At 39.0% G+C, this 19,688-nt stretch overlaps 1 protein-coding gene across 1 annotated transcript in view; it reads right to left on the bottom strand.

The window, feature by feature from the left end:
• The window catches only part of polr3a (polymerase (RNA) III (DNA directed) polypeptide A), a 224,469-nt gene that overhangs the window by 116,703 nt on the left and 88,078 nt on the right, over window positions 1-19,688 (bottom strand). The window contains exons 17-18 of the mRNA XM_055150075.1: window positions 4,306-4,417; window positions 2,970-3,088 (exon numbers count right to left, since the gene is read on the bottom strand). Of these exons, the coding sequence (XP_055006050.1) occupies window positions 2,970-3,088; window positions 4,306-4,417 (231 nt within the window). The remainder of the gene's footprint in view (window positions 1-2,969; window positions 3,089-4,305; window positions 4,418-19,688) is intronic.

Genomic DNA, 19,688 nt, shown 5'->3' with positions numbered 1-19,688 from the left:
CCAGGAGTGACTCATATGGATGGGACAAAAATATCAGGAGGAAAAGGAAATCATTTGTGGTACATGCGGTGGCGTTGTCAATGATAATAAAACTCACGCTTTAGTAAATAGAACGTGATTTTCAGTACTATATAGTGGTACTTTCCTTTATATTACCATTGCCACGTCTACATGAGAGCTTTAAATCAGAATAAAAATAATTTAATTCTGAATAAAAAGTAATTCTGCTTTAAAAAGACCATGTAAACACTTACTTTCTAATGAAAATGATTATTCGGATTTAAACTTGATTCCAAAGTTTGAGATTGAGATTTTAAAGCCAAATTAATTTGTTCCTTGATCATGTAAACATTTATTCTTCTTCGATGATTCCCGAGATCGAGGATTTAAAGCTGGAACAAAGAGAATGTTTGGTGAATTTTATCAAGGGGAAAGACGTTTTTGTCCTTCTTCCTACGGGATTTGGATACGTCACGACCAAATAACAGGGATTTGTTAAATTTAAAAAGTACCCGCCCACCATCGAGCAAATCCTAAAGCTGCAAGGTCAGACGGTAGTAAACGTTTATCCTTCTTAAAAATAATCCCATCGTTCAGCGCATGCTCCTTGGGTCGCCCTTTTGACGTGATCTGTACGATCCGGCTCCACCAGTCCTGGCTTCGGACTTTCATCCACTGCTCTTCGGACTTGCGAGCAGGATGCAGGAGTGGGCTGAGGTAGAGCAGCCACTGACTCAGGCCCCATCCACACTAGTTCGTATTCGAGTCGTTTTCGTTGTGGAGGCAGTGTTCGTTCACACTAATCCGATGGAAAACGGCTCCAGAGACGGAACGATCTGGTGCCGCCATCTGATCTGGCACTGTGTGGAAGCCTGAAAACGTTGATATGCTGACGTAGCGGGACGCAAATCACTTCCGATACGGTGAAACAGTAATACGGTGATTCATTTCAGTGTAAACGTAACCTCAGTTTGTCTTCTTCCTCCCTTCTCCGACAGTCTTCTCTTCTCCTCCTCAGCCGACAGACGTAAAGTGTCATGAGAGAATTCTCCAGCTGCTGCTTCATTATCATCGGAATGACTGAGGAAAAAGTTTGGATCATGTTTGTGTCCGCGGCGTAACGACAAACCGAGATGACAGAAAAGCCGGTAGCAGCTGAAGTGTGTGTTTTCTTCCGGTCGATGAAATTTTCTTAATCGATCGTCGGAAGAATTAACGATCGATTATCGATTAATCATTAACGTTTTTATATTAAAATAATCATCATTATTATTACTATCTGCACTACTAATCTGCATAAATAAATTCTACTTTACGACAAATAAACCGTAACGACTCTAGAGCCACATCAGCCCGTTTGACATTATAATGTGTGTTTAATTCAGTTTTGTGCAACTCTCACAGAAACAAAACTTAAAACTGCATCGCAAATTTGCATAAAATCAGCGAAGATAAAACTACAGCTCTTGTGTCGCTGATGTGGTTCAATTTCTGTCAGATTAAAAGACATGACTCAGGTGAATACAGGTTAGTGTGACCAGATTTGCGTTTGTCAAAACCAGGACACCGTACGGGGGGAGGGAGGTGGGGACTCGTCATCGACATTGCGCGACTCTCACCTGGTAAAACTTTTTCCCACTGGACACTGAAACATATGTGCTGCTTTATACACTGTGCACATGGACTCACACTTGTCCCGAACGCAACGGAAAGTGTGGAATTTCTTGTACAAATCATCGTTAAATACACATTTGTGCTTTGGTACATTGCAGGTGGACTGACTGTTTGTGTCTCGCTCCTTCTGATGCAGAGACACATGTACACACCTGTTTGGTCACTCAACGCTACACACAGCAACCTACATTCGGTTTGTCGATTAAAATGAACGTAATCAATGAAATTCTTAATGATCAATTATCGATTAATCGATTAATCATGCCCATCATTAGTCCAATCAGAACCCTTTCCAGCCCACAGACGCTGAGCAGAATTAAATAAAGGCGATTTAATGTGTTTTCCATGTAAACTTCAATTCAGAATTATTATTTCCATGTAAACTATTTAATTCAGAACAATTAATGCAGAGTTAAAAAACATCATGTAAACGTGGCCCATGTGGTGTTATATCTGTGTAATCCCTCAGTGGTCCACGGGCATAAACTAGTCTATGTGCCCTTATACTTGTTCTGATACAGCTCCAGATCATTCTAAAGCTTCAGGAAAGGTTCATTTCTGCCCTATGAATGGGACTGTTTTAGTATCGATACCTGCTCAAACGAGTATCTAGTTTCGATACTAGTTTTAGTATCAAGCAGTATGATTTTTTTAATGTTCTGAAATGTGATTCTTGTATTAGTTTCAGTCTTTCTGTCAATTCCTCTGGATGAGTTTAAAATGTGAACTTTAAAGGTGCACTATGTAACGTTTCGGTTGGGCGTCCGTCACTTGCTTGTTTCTATGGATACGTCATTGTTCTGCTTGGAATGTTCCACAGTATGACATTAAACATCTACATTCTACCTTATATTTATTCAATTACAGGTGGTTTTATAGCTCAAAAAGACCTAGACAAACAAACATTCTGACTGTGAGCGGGGTCGCCTCTCCACAGATCTCCCCTGTATCTTGGTCTGGTTTGGTCTCCATGAAGATAGAAAGGTTTAATGCCATACTGTGGAACATTCCAGACAAAGCAATAACATCTCCAAGGAGAAAATAAGCACTTGACAGACTCTCCACAATGCACCTTTATGCAAAATCCTATTATTAAAACATAAATCACAAATCTACTCACAATCACAGATAAATCAGATATTTTTTTCCCTAATCATTCATTCTTATAACACATAAAAACCTTTTTACAAACACAGTGAGCATCTATTGTGTCCGAGAACAGCTCCAGATCCGCCTGGTTTCTAATGTGGAAGGGAATTACACTGAAGGAATAAAATAAATAAACTACTGCTTACTTTCGAGTGCTTTTCGAAATGAGGGAGAGAGCGGTTCTCAAAGCCGTCAGGTACTCGGGACCCACTTATGGCCTGCTGCCCCACACACGCGATCATCTGCGAGATATTAATGAAGGATCCTGCAGACAAACAAAGGAAGCACAAAGAGAAGAGGTACTTAAAGCCAATGAATGTGAGGACAGCACAGAGGAGTGGAGAGGAGCTGAGAGACGAGGCTACAACAGGGATATAAAGAAACAGCATATAGATACTCATGAACAGTTAACATGTTGGAAAGAATAGTTTTATTTAACGTGATTGTGCGTAACTTTTTGGAGACGGAAAGTCAAATGCCTGATTCTATGGGCTGTACTATTCCACAGTTTGTCATGTTCCAAATAGAGATGCAGTGATACGATGCATGTGTCAGATATCGTTGGTGTATCAGATCAGCTTCCACCATATCAGTTCAGTTTTGAACTGACCAATTTTGGTCTATAAATTGGTGCGATAAGATGATTTACTGGCCAATGTTTCAAAATATTAGACTTGTAGTTTTACAAAACTGGTCTATAGTTACTTTAAATCACAAATAACAGTTACAAAACATATCTGGATAATTTTTAACAGTGTTTGACACCCCTGGTCTAAGATACCAGAGTAGGGTAGAGTAGTTTTTTTTTAAACACAAACATAAGGCCCAGGGGCCAGATCCGGCCCTTCAAGACCTTTAATCTGGCCCTCGTCTAATTTTCTACTAAAATATTTTAATTATATTTTCTATTAAAATATTAGTAATTTTCTGCGGTGCTGAGCATATCAATGTCTCCAGTGTCTCTGTACGTGGCCCCTCCCACCAGAGCAGCACAAATGAAGACTTGTCTCTTTCCAAACGCTCTTAAAGGACGATCGTTTTGACTGTTGACCGTCACACCCTCATCAACAAAATGTCCAAAATGAGAAAAGTGGAGCCGAGTGCAGGATTTTACAACAAAAACTGATTTATTCCTATTTGCACACAAGTTAATGTTAAAACATTGTGTTGAAATTGCATTTTTTTTTAAAAGTTTCATGTTGTTCATAATAATATTTTGAACAGAAAAGATTTCTGTAAAAGATTTGCATTTCTCTGCACAAATATTTGAACTTATTGCTATTTTTTGGGGTTTATATGCCATGAGTTTTCTGATCCGACCCCTTTGGGATCAAAATAGGTTTGATACGGCCCCAGGACCAAATTAAGTTTGACTCCCCTGTCATAGACTGTTACGTCACGGTCTAACCAGACCCAGCCCTGCTTGTCTTCAGAGACCAGACTACCTCACTGTGCAGTGTTGTGTTTTGTTTTTGTTTTTACCTTTGGATCCACACAGGGCCATGGTCAGGGGGCTGTTGCTCTTGTCCAGTTCCCTCAGACAGGCGCTCCCCGCTCGGTCTCTGATCACGGACAGCTCCCTCAGAATCAGAGCCTGGAGAAAAGACAACAACGAAGGTCAAACAAAACTATCATGTAATATTCAACTTGTATTTATTACATAAAACCCATCAGCAGAGGTGATCGGCTCAGTGGCTGCGCTACTGGTTCAGTCCTGGCTCAGTCCTGGCCCAGTCCTGGTTCAGTCCTGGCTCAGTCCTGGTCCAGTCCTGGTGACTGGTTCGGTGGTTGCAGCATGCTAATAACACTGATTTAGTCCTAGTTTAGTCCTGGTTCAGTCCTGGTTAAGTCCTGGTTTAGATCTGGTCCAGTCCTGGTGTAGCCCTGGCAATTGGTTTGACAGTTGCGGCAAGTATATATTTATGCTAATGACACTGGTTCAGTCCTAGTTTAGTCCTTGTTTAGACCTGGTTTAGGCCTGGATTAGACCTGGTTTAGACCTGATTCAGTCCTGGTTAAGACCTGGTTTAGACCTGATTCAGTCCTGGTTTAGACCTGGTTTAAACCTGATTCAGTCTTGGTTTAGACCTGATTCAGTCCTAGTTAAGACCTGGTTTAGACCTGGTTCAGTCCTGGTTTAGACCTGGTTTAGACCTGGTTTAAACCTGATTCAGTCTTGGTTTAGACCTGGTTTAGACCTGGTTCAGTCTTGGTTTAGACCTGGTTTAGACCTGATTCAGTCCTGGTTTAGACCTGGTTTAGACCTGGTTTAGACCTGATTCAGTCTTGGTTTAGACCTGGTTTAGACCTGGTTCAGTCTTGGTATAGACCTGGTTTAGCCCTGATTCAGTCCTGGTTTAGACCTGGTTTAGACCTGGTTTATCCCTGATTCAGTCCTGGTTTAGACCTGGTTTAGACCTGGTTTAGACCTGGTTTAGACCTGGTTCAGTCCTGGTTTAGACCTGGTTTAGACCTGATTCAGTCCTGGTTTAGACCTGGTTTAGACCTGATTCAGTCTTGGTTTAGACCTGGTTCAGTCTTGGTTTAGACCTGGTTTAGCCCTGATTCAGTCCTGGTTTAGTCCTGGTTTAGCCCTGATTCAGTCCTGGTTTAGCCCTGATTCAGTCCTGGTTTAGACCTGGTTTAGACCTGGTTCAGTCTTGGTTTAGACCTGGTTTAGACCTGGTTCAGTCTTGGTTTAGACCTGGTTTAGACCTGATTCAGTCCTGGTTTAGACCTGGTTTAGACCTGATTCAGTCTTGGTTTAGACCTGGTTTAGCCCTGATTCAGTCCTGGTTTAGTCCTGGTTTAGACCTGGTTTAGACCTGGTTTAGACCTGGTTCAGTAGGTGAGGTGCTGTACTGTACTTACACTTGCCCTCATACAGCTTTTTTTATTAACGATACCTTCTTAAATGAGTATCTAGTTTCGATACTAGGCTTTAGTATCGATTAGTATCTGTTTTTCGACTCTATTCTCCAGTTCTTATTTGTCTAATAATTTGAAATCATTGTGAAACTGATTGACTGCAGAGCCTTTGTGCGAGGGGCCTGTCCATCTCCGCACTGAAGCCCTCATTACTGAATTGACTGGAGAAAATTAAGACCAGTGTGAGAATAATTAATATTGGTTTTGACCTGCGTCTTTTGTCCGGCCGTTTAGTGAGTGAAGCAGCTAAAATGAAAAAGTGTGTTTGTAAAGCTGTGTGAATAGTGGCTCTCGAAATGTTCACACCGAGGATTAGAAATTGCCATGTGAATGATGTAATTAGCAAATCGCAAACGCTGACATTTAAAGTGCAATAACAACACAATTTCCTGTTTTATTCTGCGTAAAAGCTGCTAACCCTGTAGTTTAGATCTTTATAAACATGTTTTGAATTGTGATTTTTGTAGTACTGTGAACACTTGGCCTTTTACTCTTCTGTGTTTTGTCTCTTTGAAACTGTTTTGTATTTTAGTTTTGGTTTTCTGTCACCTCGCAAAGGACAACAGATGGAAATATGTTGGTATTGTTTTTTTTGTTTTTTTGCTATAATCTGCCATATTTACATTGAACATTGAACACAATTTTAGACCTGGTTCAGACCTGGTTCAGTCCTGGTTTAATCCTGGTTTAGTCCTGATTCAGTCCTAGTTTAGTCCTAGTTTAGACCTGGTTTAGACCTGGTTCAGTTCTGGTTTAGACCTGATTTAGACCTGATTCAGTCCTGGTTTAGAGCTTTTTTAGACCTGATTCAGACCTGTTTTAGTCCTGGTTCAGTACTGGTTTAGTACTGGTTTAGTCCTGGTTTAGCCCTAGTTTAGCTCTGGTTTAGTCCTAGTTTAGTCTTAGTTTAGTCCTGGTTTAGACCTGGTTTAGTCCTTGTTTAGACCTGGTTTAGTCCTGGTTTAGCTCTAGTTTAGCCCTAGTTTAGTCCTAGTTTAGATCTGGTTTAGACCTGGTTTAGACCTGGTTTAGTCCTGGTTTAGACCTGGTTTAGCCTTGTTTGGTCCTGGTTTAGTCCTGGTTTAGTCCTGGTTTAGTCCTGGTTTAGTCCTGGTTTATTCCTGGTTTAGACCTGGTTTAGCCTTGTTTAGTCCTGGTTTAGTCCTGGTTTATTCCTGGTTTAGTCCTGGTTTATTCCTGGTTTAGTCCTGGTTTAGACCTGGTTTAGCCTTGTTTGGTCCTGGTTTAGTCCTGGTTTAGTTCTGGTTCAGTCCTGGTTTAGTTCTGGTTCAGTCCTTATTTACACTATAATTGCAGATTTTCGTTAATATGCACTGTCCCTATCAAATAAATGAGCTACATCTCCATGGAGACAAGAAGCATTTGACAGACCCTCCTATAGAAAAGTTACACAATGCTCCTTTAAACAAAATCCTATTATTAAAACATAAATAACAAATCTACTCACAATAACAGATTAAGCAGATTTTTTCAAACATGAACTGTAATTACACTGAATAAATAAAATAAATAAATCACTACTGTTTTGTATTTTAGTTTTCTGTGTTACCTGCCGAAAGACAACAGATGGAAATTATCTTTATTTTTGCTAAAATCTGGCATATTTACACTACAATTGTAGACGTTCATTATTTTGCACTGACCCTATCAAAGAAATAAATAAATAAAATATTAGTATAGTCAATTCTTCTGGACGTGTTTAAAATCTGAACTTTGAACAGAATTATATTATTAAAACATGAATCGCAAATGTAATCACAATTTCAATGCTCGTCAGAAAAATTACATTTACATATTTTCCCGAAATTATTCAGCTCTATTTCTGAATCTGTTCTTCTATCAGATTTTACTCTACACTTAAAGCAGACCTATAACGCAAATTATTATTGACTTTTCAGAGCTTTTCCTGATGTTATAGTAGTTTCCTTCTCATTTACCCTCTCCAAGTTCTATGAGAAATACAACATGGTAAAAAAAAAAAAAAAAAGATCAATCTCGATTTTCGATTTGATTTTCTTCCATTTTGTTGAAACCATAGAACACAAGTGTCAAACATAAGGCCCGGGGGCCAGATCCGGCCCTCCAAGACCTTTAATGTGGCCCTTGGGTGATTTTCTACTAAAATATTTTAATTATATTTTCTATTAAAATATTGGTAATTTTCTGTGGTGCTTGAGCATATCAATCGTCTCCAGAGCCTCTGTACGTGGCCCCTCCCACCAGAGCAGCACAAATGAAGACTTGTCTCTTTCCAAACGCTCTTAAAGGACGATCGTTTTGACTGTTGACCGTGACACCCTCATCAACAAAATGTCAAAATGAGAAAAGTGGACGGTGAGCACAGGATTTTCCAAGAAAAATTGACTTTATTCCTATTTGCATACAAGTTAATGTTAAAAGATTGTGTTGAAATTGAATTTTTCTTAAAGTTTCATGTTGTTCATAATATTATAATATTATAATAAGAAAGAGTTCATCAATTAAAAAAGATGTCTGTAATAGATTTGCGTTACTCTGCACAAATATTTGAACTTATTGTTATTTTTGGGGTTTATATGACATGAGTTTTCTGATCTGGAACTTTGGGATCAAAGTAGGTTGGATACGGCCCCCGGACCAAAATGAGTTTGACTCCCCTGCTATAGAACAACATGTATAGAAAGTGTAAATAACAAGGTGTGAGGATCAATACGGTTTTTATTTCAAGTTGATAGGACTAATAATAACCATATTTAAAGTGTGTCAGGGTATCCCCAGGTTTGACTACACCGAATTTAAGACCACTTAAATGAAAATTAAGACCAACATCGCACCCATTACGCGAGTTAAAGACACCAAATCCAATTCTAATAATGACCAACTAACTACCGGTACTAAATCTACAATCTAATGGCCACTGTGGATTAAACCAACACTTCCCCATGATCCATGCAACGTCTTCCTCCACTCTGATTGTTTACTCATTGCCGCCAGCGCCAGAAACCAAAGTATTGTTTGCGCATACTCCAAATTAGACGTTCATTCATGTTACGTGATTTCACATTGTTGTTTTTACTTTTATTGAGTAAACAAAACAAAAAAAACAGGTGAATGAAATTTAAGACCTTTGTGAAAAAAATAAAGCTTGGGCATAGGGGTGGGCGATATATCGATATTTTAAATATATCGAGATAGTTTTTAAACTCGATATGAATTTTGACATATCGTATATATCGATATAATGCTTATATTCAATTCTGATTTCGTCACTTCTCTTGTTTACCTTCTCTCTCGTCGCCCGCGCCCTCGCCTCCCTGATTTTGTTCGCTCGTGTCTCATTCACTCGTCACTGTCGCCGTGAACGCTGAAAGTTGGCGCCACGAACCTTTTCCACCATTTACAGACAAAACCACCAGCAGCACATCCTCATGTTCCACCGAGTCGCGTCCTTTAGCCCGAAAGAAGCTAAACGAGCTGAGCTGCGTGAGAAGTGCTCTGTTTATGCAAATGAGCCATGCGCTTAAGTTTCGTTTCTGTAAAATGTAAACACACGTGCGCAAAACTGCATTAAACACATTATTATCTCAAACGGGCTGATGTGGCTCTAGAGTCGTTATACTTTATATATTGTAAAGTTTAGCAATGTAAAGTTTATTTATGCAGAATATTTTAATTAATAATCTGCTGCAGTGTCACTTGTACAATAGTGTTTGGAAACGTTTGATTTGATCTGCAGTGGATTGTGGGATTAAACCTCAGAGCTCCTCACTGCTGGATAGAAACATGGATCTGTTAAAATAAGGAACATCCTGAGCTTCTTCTGCTAAATGAGCTCATGGTTCTGGTTCTGGTCTGGAGAACAGAGTTAATGCAAAGATGAGCTTGTGTTGAGTTGTTTTATTTATGAATGAAAAGGAGGAAATATATATTATTTCTTTTATTTTCCAGTTAAATTATTATTTATGTAATTAGGGTTTTTTGTAATCTTAAATGTTCCTATATGAACTGCCGACCTCTTACACTTCAATTAAAAAAAAAAAAGACCTTGTGGAATTTGGCAGATTTGTTTTTGCAGTTTTCAGTTTTAGGGGGTTATTTTTTCTTGAACATATATCGAGATATATATCGTATATCGAGATATAGCAAAATATATCGAGATATATTTTTTGATCCATATCGCCCAGCCCTACTTGGGCAACATCATTTAAGACTTTTTAAGGCCTTAATTTAGGAACATGAAATTTAAAGACCTTTTTAAGACTTTTAAGACCCTGTGTGTAATGAGTTTGTCTGTATTAAACCTAATGCACACGTGTGTTACCGTTAGTGGCAGAAACACGTGCGTGCGCGTGCTACAGCTATCAAAATTCAATTCTAATTCAATTTTCGCTGTCCGTGCGCTAAATGAAGTCTTGCATTTTACTCATAAGTGGTGAGAAAATAGTCATTTACTTTCCGCAACTTGGATTATAAACATCACAAGCACAAGAGGACAGTAGGAGAGGAAAAGGTGAGGAGCTGGTTCTTCTTTGACCTTTAGTCAAATTGTGCAGATTTAACTCAAAACTTATGAAACACTGGGACATGTGACACACAGAGACGGGCTGTGGCTCAGGCTGCTTTTTTCCTAAACAAGAGCGTAAATCCTCGTCAGCATCGTGCGCTCTTACTGCTGCATGACCGGCTCTAGACCCTTCGATTAAAAATGCACTTGTCTCATCATCGAGGTCGATCAAACTAGAGATGACGAGCTATTGATCTTTCGATTTTTGGCACAGCTGTACGATCAACCCTCATTTTCACCTCCACCTGTACATGGCCACTGCTCTGTACTTATTTCATGCTCCCATTTCATTTTCTTAAACTGTGATGCGTATAAGATTTGGCAGCGTCGTATATTCATTTTAGTCCAAAAAAAAAAAACACATCTGCAATTCACGAGCATGATCTGCAGGTATCCATAGGAGGTGCCAACAGCTACACGGCGCTTTGTTGTGATGACATTTATGGCAACGTCAGCTCCCGTTGAGCACCACAGTTTTCAGTTTTGATGAGTTACCGCAGCAGTAGACTGGAAACAAAAATATTAAATCAAATACATTTAAAATAGTGAGCCCAAATTATTATTATTTTTTTTATTTATTGCTCATGCTATTATTTTGTTGGCATCAATTTAAAGAGAACTGCAACAACAACAACAAATCTGAAAATTAACATAAATACATACTTCTATGATTATTTGTCTTGTAGAAATGTGTATTTATATTCATTTTCAGATTTGTTTTTGTTGTTCTTCTTCTTTTTAATTGATTGGAAACTGAATTGTGAATTGTATACATTAGGAATTATGTTAAAAATCTCTTCTCGTCTTGTCTCTGGATCTCATTATAGATTATAACTATAATGAAGACATATTGATCTTAAGTCTGGTATAAAAAAAATCTCTTGAGTTGTGCGCTGTGGTGTCCTAATTATTTGAGCTGTTTTTCCACCTTTTGGCCCTTTGTAGTGTGTTGGTTTTCACAACTCTTCCTTCGCTTTGTTAACCTCAGTGTCAGGTCTCACATCGAGACTTCGGTGCCACAGCGGAGCTAACAACTGCGCGCTGCCAGGTGAAAATCTGTTTTACAACCTCTGTGATGTTCATATTGCCCTGATACATAACAGGCTGAAGTGCATTTATAGAAGGATGGACACAATGAGAGTTTGTTACTGTCACTTACTCGGGCTGCAATTATTTATCACCAACTGTGACTAGTTGACTATATAATATAATTAATTCTAGTTGTATTTTGATCATCGTAATCATTATTTGGACCTTACAGACTCTAAAACAAAACAAAACAAAAAAAAAGTCAGTTGACGACGGTAATCTTGTAACATTCAAATAAAAAGTTTTTAGCATTTTTGTCATTCAAGATATGTGTCAAAGCCACTGATGTGCGACACCCGGCACAGATCTGACGACTCGGATTTACCAGATCCAACACCAGCAACGTGATTTATTGAGCTTTTCAACCCATGGAAGGGAAATCATTTTTGTTTCCCATTTCCGTGACTTAGACTACATTGAATCACCGTATCAGAAACGATTTGTGTCCAGACACGTCGTTTCTGTGTCCGCAAGCCTTCCCTATCCACACAGCTTTGAGCATATTTGTTTACGTTTTACAGAAATGAAACTTAAAACCACACGGCTCATTTGCTTAAACTGGGCCCTTAAAAAACAGCTCGCTATTGTGCGCTGACACGGTTCAGCTTCTGTCGGACTAAAGGACTCGTCTCAGTGGAATATGAGTGTTCTTTCTGTGACAGAGGGGTGTTCTGCTGATGGTGAGTCTGTTCTGTGCTTCTATCACATTAGAGATGGTTCATGTTAAACTTTTCAGAGATTATACGTCTGCAGGTCGTACACACAGACCGTATATATGAATGGACAAATATTCTCTGTAGCATTTCATTGATTTCATAAATGCAACACACTATTGTCTTTTATACAGAGTTTACAGGTAAAAAAAAAAAAGATATGCAGTGTTATCCTCATTTTAAAGTCAAAAGGGTTTTGTGGCTCCGGGTGTAATTCTTTTCTGTGGGAAACGCTCCAAATGGCTCTTGAATGGATTTTTCATTTGTACCAAAATCACTACATGATGCTGCTGAATCCCAAACTTATCACTGCTTAAGAAAAGAAAATTGGAGAACAAAGTAAGTACAGAGTAAGTAAGTTTACACATACCCCGGTGTGTTGAGAAACAAATATTTCCCTCCCTTTGTTTTCCAAAAAAAGGTTGTGCACAAAGCATCGTTTTCAAAAAAGTTTTCGTTTACATCGACCCGCATAAATAAAGCATCGAGCGCCGTCATAACTACATCAAACCTCTGGGTGGCGCCTGGATTAGATTCAAACCTGTAGTGTTTATTTCATTACAGTTGTAAGTATTACTCAAAAATGCCTTGAAAAATGTGCATTAGTGAGCGGGCTCGCCTCTCCACAGATCTGTTAAAGAAGTGGCAAAATCACTGACCTCTGAGCCTCATTCGTCTCTGGTCATGGATATGAAACATCAGCTGTTTGTGCAAATGCAAACACATGAAAAGTGTTTCACCAGAAAGAAATGCGACTCTCTGAATGCTCCATCATCATCATCAGAGCAAAAGGTAAACACTGGTCGCACTTTTGACACATCAGCTCCTAAATCTCTGTTTATCTCATTTACAAGGAAACGCAAAACCATATTTTTCCAGAATCTTCAGTCTAACCTTAGTTTTTAGAAAGATTTGTTTTCAGAGGCGAATTCGCTGTTTGCGTGTAAAAGATGGGGACAAACGAAGGGAAATGTCTCCTTTTTTAAAAATATCCATGTACGTGTAGTGAGTAACTGACGAGGACCAGAGGGCGGGACCACATTACACCGGTTTTAAAATCACTGCATTGGCTCCCTGTGAGTTTCAGGATCGATTTTAAAGTTCTTTTACTGGTTTTTAAATGTCTTAATGGTCTTGGGCCTTCTTATCTTTCAGAACTCCTTTTACCTTACGAACCCTCGCGGACCCTGCGCTCCTCCGGCAGCAGGCTCCTTGTCATTCCCAAAGTCAGGACACACACTCACGGAGAGGCGTCTTTTCAGCACTATGGCCCTCGTCTATGGAACTGCCAGCCGGAGGAGCTCAGGGCTGCAGAGAACGTTCATGTTTTTAAGAGCAGGCTCAAGACCCACCTTTTTTGCTTAGCTTTTGAATGAAATATCATATTTTTTACTTGTTTCTACTATACACATTTTAATTTATATTTATTTATTTTAGACTTATTTTTAGGATATGCAGTGTTTCCTCTGTAGGAGCCTCTGCATCAGGAGCAGAGGTCGGCTGTAGCTGTCGGGTCTGTCCTGTGGGCTCCTGGTGGAGAGTTGGAGCTTGGGCTTCATCTCTCCCCTGGCTCCTGTGGTGGTTCCTGGTGGTGGTGGACGTCTCTCTGCTCCTGATGTAGACGGCTCCTCTGATGATGCTTTCTCAACTGGTTCGCCTGTATTCAGCCTCACATTTTACTATGTGTCGTTTTATGTATTTTAGCAGGTTAATGTGTGTGTGTGTGTGGGGGGGGGGGTTGGGTGTTTGGGTGTCTGTGATGTTTGGTTGTGTCGAGTTGGGCAGCTGTGGGGGTTGGGTTAGTGGGTGGGTGGGTGGAAATGTGGGATTGTTTTTAATCTGTATAAAGCACTTTGTGTTACATTTTTGTATGAAAAGTGCTTTATAAATAAAGTTTGATTGATTGATTAAAGATTAGTCAAACATGCATGAATCACTAAAAATACAACTTTGGAATGTGAATGGTGAGGCGCAACAACTATAACACAAGTCAAATTTGCATAATAGTTGTGCTTTAAAGGGCATCATTTCTTCTGCAAATCAGGGATGTCACCATTTTTTGTGTTACGATCAATCACTGTGAGAAGACAACTTGATGATTCACAATTATTTACATGAACAAACAACAATGAAATCGGTTGTCTTTTCTCCCACTGTATAATAAAATCATCGTTCATCAGATTTTAAAAAAGCACTTTACATTTAGGTTTACATTTTGAAGTGTAAATTTGAGTTGAAAATTTTGGTAAATCGGTTCAGCCCATTTAAATCCCATTTTGGTCTATAAATTGGTGTAATAAAGTGATTTAGTAACCAATCTTGATCCAAAACATCTCATAACATTTAACAGTTTCTAAAAAGCTGTTCTGTAGTTACTTTCAATTATAAAACATATTTGGATCATTTCTAAAATAAGGAAATAATGCATCGCTCGTTGAAAAGTTTCCATTGTGACCTGAGTACACTGGTGTATGAAGGTGCGGTAAATTTTTATGTAGCACTTTTCTATTTACTATTAACCATAAAAATCAGATACAGCTCTTGAAGACTGAAATATAAATTGAATACATTAATTCCAAGGTCCAAACTACAAGGTGAGTCTGTTTTAAGACCCCGCGGAGAGACGCCATTTTTTATCTCTGCAGAAACCTCCCAAAGAAATTCAATTTTCAGTACGCACAAAGACAAGGACAAGTCCGCCCATGCATTTGTGATGAGATCGTCTTTAAATACCTGATTTTTACCGTCTTAAAATGAGAAAAACAGAACTAGTTCATTTTAAACAGTTTGCAGTCGTACAAAGTTATTCCTCACGTACTTACTTTATGCATTGATAGCTTCCTAATTATTCACCACGATGAGTTTATGAGCATGTATCACAACTTTCAGAGACCAGAGTGGAGTTTACAGTCACAACTAGCATGCTAACCAAACCCTTCCTGATGCATTTTGAGCATTTATAATTACCGTATTTTTAGGACCTATAAGTCGCACTTTTTTCATGGTTTGGGTGTTTCCTGCTACTTATACTCCAGACTCAGCTCTAGTCTTGTGTGTGAGTATCTGCTGCTCCTGTTCCTCCTGTACCACTGTCACTTGGCTCTACTGCACATGTCTCCTGCAGAAAGAGCCTCTGTCCTGTCTGTATCACGTCAGTCGATCGCACCGTTACTTCTGCACCACTAAAATTTAACATTTCAACAAACTTATAAAGACGACTGGGAAGACTGAACACAAATGCCCCAAAAAGAAAATCATACTTTGCAGATTACAAACAGCAAGTCGTGAAATTCTAAGCAGAAAACGATAAGCGAGCAGCAGAAAGAAAGTTTGGAGTGAGAGAGAAACTTGTGACACTTGGAGGATGCACCGTGAAACTTTCCTGAAGTCACTGGATGGATGGACAAAGTCTGGACTTCAGCGACACCGAAACCATCCTGTCGGGATTCAGAAAGACCCGAATAATTCTAAGTGGAACTGATGCTGAGTCTGACGACACAGAAGAGGAAGCGGCGCTCTGTTTACCTCCGGAGGTTGTGGAGTTGCTCAGAAGTGACACCGAGGATGAAGAATTGAGTGGATTTAGTGATTTGGAGTGAGATGGAGAGTTTGTTAAACTTGTTCTGTTCTGTTGTTTATGTTATAGTTTATCTGAAGAACTGTTCATATGTGACATTAACAGTCTGTTGTTCTCTCTTCTATTGTTATTACTAGAACTTCACTTTCAAGAGGAAATGTCGGTTCCTGGTCTCTGACTTTGTAAAAATAAATTTCCCCCAAAAAGTGCGACTTATATATGTTTTTTTTCTTCTTTCACTACACATTTTTTGGCTGGTGCAACTTATACTCCGGAGCAACTTATAATCCAAAAAATACGGTAGTCACCACAATGAGTTTTTCACAACTTTCAGAGGCCAGAGTGAAGTTTTGCTGCCATGGTATAGCTAACAACTATCAAGCTAACCGTGCACTTCCTGATTCTCAAAAATAACACTCTTTATAACTAGATGCAAACAGATCACAGTGAACTTATTTCAACCTTTAGACCTGGTTATACAATTTATCTGTACTGTGGTAAAATCAGGTACAGGCCATTCAAATAAGAAGAAATGTAATACTGATATTTCTAAATTATATGTTTAACTTTCCAGACCGCTCCAAATGAAAGTGAGATTTGACACAGAAAAGGTCCACATCACAGAGAAGAGGTTGAGTTAACGAGACTCTTAAACCACAATCAAAGTCGAAGCGGAAATCACGGCCAATCACTCCGGGGGTAATTTGCACGTCTAACCAGAGTGTGTTACCTCATTTGTATTTTGTTAAAAGATATTAAGCCGCTCGGTTAGATGAAGAACTTAAAATGGCTATGTTCTGTTAAAGGTGCCCTGAGCAACTTCTCTGGCAGAGGTTCCTCCAACTGCGCGTTCCCATGGAGATATTTTTGCTTTTCTTGGAATTTTCTACAGCACGGGATTCGTTTTATCCATATCCAAAGAAGCGAGCAAGTGACTATAAGGTTAAGGTTAAGTTACAAGTCAGATCTGTGGAGAGGCGACTACGCTGCCTAGAAATAATTGAAATTGGAATAAAAATTAATTCCGCCTTAAAAAATACCATGTGAACAGATGCATCAAGAAAAGCAGGATCCCGTTTGTTAAGTGAGAGAAGCAGAAGACAAACAGGCTGAGCTGCACTTTCTTGTTCAAATTTACAGCAACATCACGTCTTGGTCTCTTTGCAGTGGAAGGTGTTTCTTGGTGAACAGCTGGTGCCTTTCGCTTTGGCGCTGACTTTTTAAATTCGTAACCAAGGTGGAGCGAGGGATCAGGATTTTGCTTTGATGTCGCTCCACATACAAAATGTTCGCTGCAAACTCCGGATGATATAGGTTTTCGTCTTTCCTGTGGATCATTTCTGCCCATCGCCTTCACCTCTCACTATTTTTCAATTCCGTTGGGAAGGGAAACAGTTTGAACGGAGGTTTGCAGTCACACACATCTGATTCCCTTTTGCATTTATGGAGTTTGCAAACAAATTTCTTGAGCCATTTTCCGCTGTTAGGATCCAACAACCACCAACCATTAATGATGTCCGAATCCCAAAACTAAAATATGACAATATCAGAATCAGAAACAAAAGTGATATGGTTCAAAAGACTTGAAAAGATCGACTTTGACAATAGACGCATCCTACTGGGAAAACAAACATGGTGGTTTGATGCTCACTTTTTGGAAAATCCTTGCATTGTGCAATGACCGGAAGTCGAAAATCTATTTCTAATAATTACTCAGAATTCAACTTAAGTGAGTGATTTATTCAAATTTTAAAGCCGAATTAATTTATTCCTCGATCACATATCCGTTAATTCTTCTTAAAAATAATTCCGACGCCCTTCTGACGCGATGACGCACTGCACAATGACCCGGAGCAAACGTTGGTCTCGAACCGAAAAAAAAAAAAAAAAAAAAAAAAGTACGCTTTGGACTTTCATCCACTGCACTTTGGATTTGCGGACTGTATGCAGGAGTGGGGCTAGAGTGTTTCGCGGTATGGCATTAAACCTTTCTATCTTCATGGCGACCAAACCAGACCAAGTTACAGGTCAGATCTGTGGAGAGGCGATGCCGTTCACAGTCAGAATGCCTGTTTCTCTTGGTATTTTTGAGCTATAAAACCCACCTGTAATTGAATTAATATAAGGTATTGCCGTTTAATGTCACACTGTGGAACATTCCAGGCAGAGCAGTGACGTATCCATAGAAACAAGAAGGTGACGGACAGACGGAGGTCACACAGCGCATCTTTAAGAGCTGATTTTACAATATTTCTGTACTGACGCAAGACGAAATTTTGCTTAATTACATGAAAAAGAAAATGCAGAAGAGCTCTTTTACACACATCCATCTTGCATTTACTCAAAAACATGTTTATCGTTGGTTTGGCCGAGTTCCAGCAGTCGCTCGCGCTGTCACACACCAGCTCAGTGGAAAAGCGACTAAATATTAAATGGAACCAAGCTTCAAAATAAGACCAACTTTTTTCTCCACGAGGTGTTGAGAGCGGGGAGCTAGAAATGTCAATGCTCTCTTCAAGCTTTCTCTGAGCGGGAAAAACAACAACACGCTGAGATAGATAGGGTTTATTTCTTCGGTAATGGCTTCGTGGCCAAATGGAAGAAGAAATAAAACTCAAAACAAGCAGATATGTGGAGGGAAGAAGCTGAGTGAAGGCGAGTGACGAATAAAGATAAAATGGGTTGGGAAAAACATTGTGATTGTGAAAATGGACTCTTGTGAGCTTTAAGTCATGTTATAAAGCTGTTATCTCGTCAAAAACAGACCTGGAGCTGTGTTTTGTTTCATTTACACGTTTCGTTTGAGTAATTCTGTATTATTAAATTGTCTACGTCTTCTCACAATATTCTGTTCCGCCTTATGACATGATGAAGGGGTAGTTTTCATGTTAACAGCTCCTTTTACCTTTTGTTCAGTAGAGATTAGACAATTTCGGGGCTGGAATGATCCAAATGATCCCAGTGAATGAAATGTTAAAACCGCAATGGAGCACTTCCTGTATTACCACATGGCATCTCAACATGAGTGTTTTCAGTTCAAGAGAAGAACTTAGCCGGGTTTGTGTGTGAATGAAACAAAACACAACTCCAGGTCTGTTGTGATGAGGAAACAACATTATAACATAGATCAGAAAATAGTGTAATATGAGCCCTTTAAAGGCGCACTGTGTAACTTTTCTGGTAGAGGATCCGCTTTCTGCTCGTCTTCCTGGAGCTCTTAGATCATAGACCATATATATATATATACATATATATATATATATACATATATATATATATATATATATATATATATATACATATACAATATATATATATATATATATATATATATATACATATACACATATATATATATATATATATATATATATATACATATGGAGTGGACATAGCTAACGCCGCTGTAGCTGCAGTGTGTCAAATAGAAGTTCTCCAGGAGGCTCTTCCAGCTCCTTCTGACTCTGGCTCCAGTTGACTTACATTATTTTTATTTGTTGTTACTTACAGTATCTTGTGGCCCCTCTCTCTGTAACTGCAGTAGTGAGCCTCATCATTTTGGTCTTAAAATGATCGGATTAACCCGATCATGATTTTTTATTTTTTTTTATTTTATATATATATTTTTTTTGCTATTTTGCAGCTTCCGGGGTTCCTGCAAACTATCTAGTGCAGGGGTGTCCAAACTTTTTTCATCAAGGGCCACATATCTAAACACAGACAAAGCAGAGGGCTTATCAAGGGCCATAGACTGGTGCTCAATACAGTGAATAATTGAAATATGTGCATGTTTAATATGTTAGAATGAGCCAAATATTAAATATTTGCTTTATCAAGGTAGATTTTCACTATGCAATGCAATAAAAAGTACATTTTTAATTGATGCAGGGTAATTTGGGCCAATTCACCTGGAAGCCTGAGGGCTAAGAAATATTTGTCTGAGGGCCGCATTTGGCCCACGGGCCATAGTTTGGACATGCCTGGTCTAGAGGGA

This window comes from Boleophthalmus pectinirostris, unplaced genomic scaffold, assembly GCF_026225935.1.
Source record: "Boleophthalmus pectinirostris isolate CB_2022bp ecotype Guang Dong unplaced genomic scaffold, ASM2622593v1 HiC_scaffold_14, whole genome shotgun sequence".
NCBI lineage: Eukaryota > Metazoa > Chordata > Actinopteri > Gobiiformes > Gobiidae > Boleophthalmus > Boleophthalmus pectinirostris.
Note: the sequence above shows the minus strand (reverse complement) of the source record. Positions and strands in the feature narration are given on the sequence as shown.